We start from the raw sequence: 9,852 nt of genomic DNA, 5'->3' as shown, positions 1-9,852 counted from the left end.
TCAAAAGATGCATATAATGGATATTTAAGAGCATGGTAAATGGTCAGTAGTACTATTTCCTAAAAAATATCATTAAAAAACGAAAATTTGCGAATCTGAAACAACTTTTATAAATTTGTCAATTTACCAAAACGTTAAACGGCCTCTTTAATTACTAAGTAACGAGGCACTGCAATATCAATTAAGTATACTACTGTTCTTGTGTAACTCGAATGCTTCAGATATATTGACAGCTTTAGATGCCGCTGTCGCCGTTGCTGCAGTACATAGGCTGCTGGGTCAACATATTATTCGAAAGTTCCTATTTTACAGAACTGGCAGATGATCATTCTGTCCCCCTCAAGCGCCAACCGGCCGGCCAATGTGTTCCAACTGACGAACATGAACAGGATGGACTTCTCTTACCTCCGCTGGTCCTTCCATGGGATCTGGAAAGGGTCCATTACCAGCTGGGGTCCTCCCGTTCTCACCTCCACTCCAGTGCCCAAGGGAACCTGCACGCTCATGGCCGGAAACGGTACCCACGAATGCTCGTACACATATACAAGATGTATCATGATCCGGGAATGTAGACTAACGTTTACGTATGATTCATAAACAATATACAATAAGAATGTAACTGAGTACGAAATATATTCAACAGCCTCGAAGCTATCCCTGTCTAGACTATGCCGTAGAAAGACACGTGTTATTTTTCAAAAATGATTCTATACTTAACGTTCACCTTATTTAGCCTATGTTGTTACCATATGCATTTCCTCATTATGTCAGGCCCAGTCACTACACCTCCAACTAACGCTCCCACAACCACCGCCACCACCTCCGGAAACCAGCCGATGACGACGGTTCCCACGATAGACCAGACCCCTGACTTATGTAAGACGTACACGAAGGTGCAGACTTTCCAGTTACAAGTTGGTGAGTGGTGTAAGCCATTTGAGCTTCTAAATTTCATATATTTCATTTAAATTACATTTCTTGTCATTACCAATGTCAGCAGAAGCTTCATTTTCATACTTAGCGTCATCTTCATCACGATCATCACGATCATCATGATCCTAATGATTGATGATGGAATATCCTCCTCCTCCTTTTCCTCCTTCTCCTCATTTCATCATCAATATCATCATCATCATCATCATCATCATCATCATCATCATCATCATCATCATCATCATCATCATCATCATCATCATCATCATGGTCATCATTATCATCATATTCATCATTATCATCATAGTCATCATAATAATCATCATCATCGTCGTCATCATCGTCAACGTGATCATCGTCTTCGTCATCATCGTCGTCCTCATTTTCGTCCTTTTTCTCTTCCCCCTTCCCTTCGTCCTCCTCCTCCTCCTCCTTCTCATCATCATCATCATCATAGTCATCATCATCATCATCATCATCATCATCATCATCATCATCATCATCATCATCATCATCATCATCATCATCATCATCATCATCATCATCATCATCATAGTCATCATCACAATCATCAGCGTCATCATTATCATCATTATTAATGTCATCATCGTCATCATCGTCTTCATCATCATCGTCGTCCGCGTCCTCGTTTTCGTCCTTTTTCTCTTTCTTCCCCCCTCCTCTTTCTTTTTCTACCTCCTCCTCCTCATCATTATCATCATCATCATCATCAGCAGCAATATCATTATTGTATTCAACAGATGAAGACATAGAAGCAGCCGCACTGAATCGCTGTATCATGGGTGTTATTATCGTATTCACCTTAACATTAAGTATACATGATTGAACTATTGATACGTCACATGTGAGGAATAAATATTTAGATATATGCATGCCATTTGTATGGTGTGTCAATACGCTGAGCAGATTGCCCTATATGGATTGGCAGACGTTCCATAAGCTAGACCTTTGAATAGCTTTCAGCCGACTGAAGAAAAAAGTATATAAATATGTATCTTAATTTACTTGACACGGTTTGAAACTGTGTTTAATTGCGACAATTTTGTTTAATGCCATGAGGTCCTTATAGACCCGAAAACGTATCCGTACAACTACGTCGAAGTCCTCTGTAAGTCCTTTCTGTTCTACGAGGCATAGAGGTCCGGACGTCTACCGGCCAATCAGCGGGTCACGTGGCGTAAAGACTCTGCTCTCAACGACGGCCAGTGGGGCTCCATCAACAGGAATCTGACCGGGGGCTGGTATGACGGTAAGAAAACAACTTCCGTCTGGGCGTCGCCCAATAATACTTGATAGTTGTTTAATGGGGGTTGGGGATCGGAGATCGGAGGTGCGAACATCATATTGCATCATGCAGGCGATTACGGTAAATTATAATGTGTTGTCACTTGCTGAGAATTCTAGAAAACATGACGATTTACACCATGTATGCACGGATATGCAAGCTAGGCTAGAGCTACGCTGGCTGATTATGGCATAAGATCCGTTATCGCATGACGCGGATCATTTGGTTTTAAGTGCAGAGGCTGACGATTCTAAATCTTGACATTCTTGCATTACGTTTGTGTCGATATTTTCAGCGGGTGATCTAGTGAAGTACGGTCTCCCGATGGCGTCCTCGACGACTGTGCTGTTACGGGGATTTCTGCAGTACCGGGGCGCGTACGACATGGCCGGGCAGACCGAATACATATACGACAGCGTCTGCTGGCCCCTCAACTACTTTCTAAAACTCTGGGACGGGCAAAACAACCGCTTCTATGCGTAGGTCTGTTCGATTAATAATTTATTAATATTTTCGCACAGGCATATATTGGCGAAATAGTTAAAGTCAGTTGTCGGTAATACACGATTTTGCTAAGTAAACAACTGAAATCTTTACTTTATCGATTTATGATTTTGAATATAACATATAATTTAGACATTGTTCTTAGTCAGGTGCGGACTGCAAAGTTTAATCTGGGATGACACTTTACGCACTTTCATTAAACCCCCTTTTCTCAGAGCTTGTCTCAAATGTATTTCTGAAATGGTTACAGCTGCGGTTTCCTTAACAATCATAACTTGTATTACCAACTTTTTATACACGATACCGATACCACCTACTATTATAATGATACAAGCTGTGAAGATCACCAAGATTAAGACAAAGCAAGCTTCTAAATAAGTTCCAAGTGTTCAATTATTGATATTCATATATAGATATGTATTTGTTCTCCTATAAGGTTGGTGACGGGCGCATCGATCACAATATATTTGAACGGCCAGAGGATATGACGTCAGAGAGACCCGTTTACTACAATGGCGTAAACACTCCCGGAAGTGATGTCGCTGCCGAAACTGCATCCGCTTTGGCAATTGGCTACCTGGTGTTTAAGGACAGAGGTATAATCTTATTAGGATAACAATACATTAAGATGTTAGTCATTTGAAAAGAGAATAATGGTCTGCATGACAATACATTTGCTTTTTACACAACGGGTTTACTTCGCACTCGCAAAGATCCGTATAACACATTTAAACACGTGCAGCCTGCAGCCTGATCAAGAGCTATCCTGTCCGTTATAAAGTAACGCAATCTTTTGTGGTCTCATTGGCGGAGAGAGTATTCCCTGACCTGACTGCGCTAATGTGCAGTCTCATTGGCGGAGAGAGTATTCCCTGACCTGACTTCGCTAGTGTGCATGCTGCCCTGGAGCTTCGCTGGTCGTTTATGGCATAAGTCACATTTTCGCATGACAGGTCTCAAATCATTTAGTAAACTGACAGTTGCGGCTCTACGGCTGTTGTAGACACAACCTACGCCAACCAGCTGCTGAATACGGCCAAGAATATCTATGACTTCGCGTACAACTACCGTGGCTTATACAGCAACTACATCCCGGACGCTGCCAGGACATATGGGTACGTAGGTGCTATATATGTATGGGCGTCTTTTTGTTCAGACAATGGCTGACGATGAGGCTCGCTGCTTAGGTTTGTGGTTGGTCTGGGGTGTCGCAATGGTTTTGGTTACGGGAACGGAACTCCCAGGTGTAACGTAATTTTTTGCGGTTAAGATCATGATTCCGAATAAATTTTCATTCAGAAGCTCCCCGTATTTGTCTTCTGTGGTGTAAGATAAAAAGCCCTATATTCGCGAACAAATTTCTTCAATTACAGCAAACAACAGAATTCGACAATAAACTATTAAAGTGTTCTTTTTCAAATATGCCTAATGTTGCATTAAAGAACGTGTGGCGATGCATGCATATTCATGAATGAGATATAATGTCTGTAGTAATGAGGGAAACAACGTGTAATAATCTCTTATACACAATCAAATTGTAGATTTGTACTATTTTTCAGATCCGGCGGTTACGAGGACGAGTTGACCCAGGCCGGTGTTTGGCTATATCGTGCCACGGGCATTCATTCCTACCTGACACAGGCGGAGTCTTTCACTCGTAACGACTGGGCCTGGTCCTACTCATGGGACCTTAAAGAAGTCGCCGCAAACGTAAGCATCTTCTTCTCGGTGGAATAAAACTTCACACAGCGCATAAGATAGATTGCTAAGGAGAGTATTAGTTAATGTTTGTTTTGCATCAGGTTCAATATCTTGTCTACCTAAATAGATATACAAATAGACAATATTATGTTAAAGTCAAACTGGACGAGGAGAATCCATCAAGTTATTGCACATTGCTTGTTTCACTAGTAAGTCATGTCTCGGGTAAGCATGCAGCCCGTTATGTTGTCAATGACAGGCTAACGTCCGTACAAGTCATCATACATCATGTTAGGTCGCCGTGGTGTAATGGATATGGTGTCCGCCTAGCGACCGGGAGGTTACGGGTTCGATCCCCACCGTGGGAGCGTTCTTTAGATCTCCCCCAAAGACACCATGGACTGGTTCTAGGCCCAGGAAACGGACTCGAGAGCGTTTATATAAGCTTAGACTTTCGATGCAATCGAGCTAAAATAAATAGGTTTAAACAAACTAACATCATGTTACCTTTGGACACGTGATTTTGCACATGTTCCCGTCGAAAATTGAACACGTCGCAATTGAGTGTTTCAATTAATATTAAATTAACATTTACACTTCAGTATAAAAATGGGAACTACGCACACAGCCGGACATAAGAGGCACATAATTTATTGTTGTCGCGGGGCAGAATATTTTACGAACATTGGTAGACATTGAGTTATAGTTTAATCAACACAAATAAATCTCAGTGAAAACTGAAATGGACTTGTGAACGTTATTGTGTTTTACTGACTACATGCCATCGCGTTCTCGCATTCTCGCCATCGTATTGTCGCACTGTCGCAATCGTATTGTCGCATTATCGTCAACGTACTCTCGCGGTCTCGCATTCTCGCCCTCTGGTTTTAATGTGTAACCACGATGGCCCTAACGGTATTCCGTAACCTTCAAACGACATCTTTACATTCTTTGAGCTGTTTGCGGCATGAATTCTATAACTAGAAAAGTTCACCATCGTCATTTGTCTCTTAAGCTAAATTAACGACTTACAAGTTTCCATACACACGATACACACGTTATCATTATTGAATATAATGTTATACGAACGACGAGAGAGGTTACACTTTGAGCACATCGTGATTTCAGATCCTTTTGTACGACGTCACAACAGAAAGCAACAAGAAGGCGACATACGGAAACCACGTCCCTAACTTCCTCCGGCGCTGGTCTCCCACTGGAAATGTTCCCTTCACGCCCGGGGGACTCGTGTACAGGGATCAATGGGGCTCGCTGAGATACGCCGGTAAGGGTCAGGGAAGAAACACATGTTTGTAATTTTTGAACTTATTGTATCTTATGATGCTTTTTAGGGAACAATTTGGCGACGCTTTTGTAAGTCATACTTAAATTATAACGTCTTTATAAAAGCATTGTCAAATAGTATATAGTATTGATGATAATGGAACATCACATACATGGTCTTAACGACTCTTTCGCGGCTGCTAAAAGCTCATCGTAACCGATTCTTCCAAATTTGTAGAAGAAACACACAAAGAAGTATTTTACGGGTCTTCTTCTTACATAACTTCAAAAGGCATTTGTCGAAATGCCTAGTATGTCAAGTATAATCCTTAATACTTTTGACCTTCCAGCAAACACCGCGTTCGCCGCTCTGCTTGCCCAGGACGTGGGAATCATCTCCCAGGGTGATATCGACTCGAGAACCGCCCTCGACCCCGCGGCCCAGCTTCACTACATCCTTGGGAACAACCCCGCTGGCCTGAGCTACGTGGTGGGATTCGGACGCAATTATCCCAAGCGTCCGCATCATAAATCCAGGTGAGCCGAACGGCGGTCTCCCATGATGTTAAATATAATGAAAGCAAATCCATATATTAGTTTTTATAACAAAACCGTTTTGATTTCGGCATTTGAAAATCATTGTACGTATAATTTCAAGATCACAATTTTTGTACTTTTATTAAACGGTGTTTGTATATAGCGGAATTATTGTTGAAAGATGTAACGCACTCACGAGAGTCAAATCATTACATACCAGTCGCGCTTTGAGAAAACGGTCTTAAATGAATCGTCCCAGATTAGCATGTGAAGTCCCCACCGGCTTAGACTGATCGACATTTCCACTGAAACTGGATTTTCGTCAAGATGATTCTTCATGTAAACGAAAAGTACAATAAAAGTCGTCCCTGATTAGCCTGCATTGTGCACATGCATTTAACCCCATTTTCACATAGCGCGGCTCAGTATACATGTTTACATAGCGCGGCTCAGTATACATGTTCACATAGCGCGGCTCACCCCATGTTCACATAGCGCGGCTCAGTATGAATTGTTTCCTCAGTTTCTGCGCCCCGGCCCCCGCTCCCCAGTGACCACATGTTCACATAGCGCGGCTCGGTATGAATTGTTTCCGCAGTTTCTGCGCCCCGGCCCCCGCTCCCCAGTGACCACATGTTCACATAGCGCGGCTCAGTATGTATTGTTTCCTCAGTTTCTGCGCCCCGGCCCCCGCTCCCCAGTGCACGTTCACACAGTTCAACAGCTTGGCGCCGCACTACTACCTGCTGTCGGCCCCGACAGCGCCGACCAGTACGACGAAAGCCGCATCAACTACCAGCGCTCCGAGGTCGCCTGCGACTACAACGCGGGCCTACAGTCGGCGCTGGCAGGTTTGTATTTCCGGGATCATCCCTACCAAATAAACATGCAGTGATCTCATGAATGCTTAGCGGTTTACCCTACTGAGTAAAAACGGTTAGCAGTTTTGAAAGCTTGACCCTATCTGCTTGCATCCGCATATTGCGATTTGTTAAAAAAGGGCTTGACAGTTATCTTGAAGAATGCTTTAATAACCAAAACACAAAGTCACCGCGTGCATTATAAATCAAAGCGGTGAACAGTTGGGAGTTGAATGGATTATTAAGGTGGAGCCACTTTTCTGAATGTGGGCATCGAAGGAGCATGCATTGTGTTAAATTGTAAATTATGTGACATATTATTTATGTTTGCGATCGCAACTACAGTCAACTGGCGATTAATAAAATGCTCTGCGAAATACGGTACATGCAAACATATAGCCATTCTTTAAACGTGTACCGATCTGAACAAAAAGTGTATTCTCTGATGTACATGCAAGTCGTCTTTGACGTCATACATTTGAGATGGCAAACAGATCATTTTCAGTTTGGATCTTGTCCGATTTATTCAGAAATACACACATCAGGATAGGGTAATGTAGATACATATCAATATAGCGTAATATTTATTATAATATTTTAAAACTATTATTGTCATTTGCTGATATCAATTGAATATCAAACCAGCGATTTCCAATATGAATATGCATCTTATTAATAATGAGTAAATGTATATTAGTATCAATTTTGTATAATACATACATAATTGAGCCGAGCTCCGTGAAAAGGGGGTTAAATGCATTTGGGTAAATTGTAGTCCCAGATTATCCTGTGCCGTCCGCACAAGCTAACCAGAGACGACACTTTCCGTTTGTATGATATTTTTCGTTTAATGAAAGTCTCTTCTCAGCAAATATCCAATTTAGGCGGAAAGTGTCGTCCCTGATTAGCGGACTACACATGCTAATCTGGGACGACACTTTACGCACATGCATTAAACCCCCTTTTCACAGAGCGCGGCGCATATATAATCTTTATCATGACACAGACTGATATTGGTTATTCAACTCGCTGTTTCAGGTCTTATCAACAGAAAAGTCCTCCGGCCATAGAAGATGCAACCTAGAGATGACAGAACACAGCCCTTCTTTACTATACAGATTTTTTATCCATAAAATGTTTCTAAGCAATTAACAACTTTAGCAGATCTAAGTTTGTTGTTGTTGTTGTTGACTCTGTTTTTAGCAAGCCGTGAAAATATATTGCTTTACGGGTATAGAACAAAATAAACCGTGTTACATTTACCGAATGAGGAATGCAAGAAGTCGTACAAAGCAGGCTCATAAATAATTTGAAGCAATGCGTTCATAAGTACCATATACCGATGTTGACCCGCAGCCACCGCCATACACGAGTGGCGGAATAAATTTGCATACGTGCCTGGAGCGCATGTGTCGGACAAGTTGATGGATAAATAGTGTGGCACAACACATTTTCATCTCCAAACTTGTTTTCACAATCACTAGCCTTCTTTGTGCGTTTCCATTTTCTTAGTTGGGTCTCTTAGATGGTTGTTAACTTAATTCGTTCTCATTCAGATGTAAAGATTAAATGCGGCTAAAAATTGTTCTAAAAACCCATTTCCAGTTCCTAAGTCATTATTGTTTAATGTTATTAATTTTTATTGACGATCGTACAAATTTTTTAAAATACACGAAGTATATCTTTAAAAAATATATTTCTTGTTTACGGATAGCCCAATTTTATTTCGAACGTCGTGACAAGTTCATTTGAGCTCACTTAATAAATATGTTAAGGCGAAGAACACTTGGATAATAAATACAAGGAAATGCGTTCGGCATTTGTATGCATTTACAAATAGTAAAAACAAAAACGTCTATCGAAGTTGAAATGAAAACCACACAGAGGAATACATGTGCAAATAAAATGATATAATATAACTCCTGAATAGATTACTTTAACAATGTTTATGCCCCCGGATCGAATGATCGGGGTATATTGTTTTTGGCCTGTCTGTCTGTCATTCTGTAACGCTGTAATTATTTTACTCTGTTATTCTGTCACTCTGTCATTCTGTCAAACTTTAACCTTGGTCATAACTTTTGCAATATTGAAGATAGAAACTTGATTTTTGGCTCGCATGTGTATCTCATGGAGCTGCACATTTTGAGTGATGAAAGGTCAAGGTCATCTTTCAAGGTCAAAGGTAAAATATATGGCTTCAAAGCGGCGCAGTAGGGGGCTTTGTATTTCTTGTTCTGATTTTAATCTGTCTTGAAGAAAATCTGCGTATTAAAACAACTAAACTACAAAATGTACCCCACCATCTGCTTAAAATGTAGCATTCATGTCATTTTAATAGCATAATTAATCATCATCATCATCATCATCATCATCGTCATCATCATCGTCTTCATCATCATCATCGTCATCATCATCATCATCATCATCATCATCATCATCATCATCATAATCATCATCATCATCATCATCATCATCATCATCATCATCATCATCATCATCATCATCATCATCATCATCATCATCATCATCATCATCATCATCATCATCATCATCATCATCATCATCATCATCATCAAATCATCATCGTCATCGTCGTCGTCGGCATCGTCATCATCATCATCATCATCATCATCGTCATCATCATCGTCATCATCATCATAATCATCATCATCATCATCATCATCATCACCACCAGCATCATAATCATCATCATCATCATCATCA

The 9,852-nt window shown here is 41.0% G+C and overlaps 1 protein-coding gene across 1 annotated transcript; it reads left to right on the top strand.

The window, feature by feature from the left end:
- The first annotated feature begins 803 nt into the window (after positions 1–803).
- LOC127858105 (endoglucanase A-like) lies at positions 804–8,881 on the top strand. Its single transcript, XM_052395001.1, has 9 exons — positions 804–2,203; positions 2,535–2,722; positions 3,180–3,339; positions 3,747–3,858; positions 4,303–4,453; positions 5,573–5,729; positions 6,079–6,265; positions 6,939–7,116; positions 8,164–8,881. Exons 3-9 carry the CDS (start codon positions 3,228–3,230, stop codon positions 8,275–8,277), a joined length of 1,011 nt encoding a protein of 336 aa, XP_052250961.1. The 5' UTR covers positions 804–2,203; positions 2,535–2,722; positions 3,180–3,227; the 3' UTR covers positions 8,278–8,881.
- Positions 8,882–9,852: the final 971 nt, after the last annotated feature.

This window comes from Dreissena polymorpha, chromosome 14 (genome assembly GCF_020536995.1).
Source record: "Dreissena polymorpha isolate Duluth1 chromosome 14, UMN_Dpol_1.0, whole genome shotgun sequence".
Classification (NCBI taxonomy): domain Eukaryota; kingdom Metazoa; phylum Mollusca; class Bivalvia; order Myida; family Dreissenidae; genus Dreissena; species Dreissena polymorpha.
This window is presented reverse-complemented; position numbering and strand designations above follow the sequence as displayed.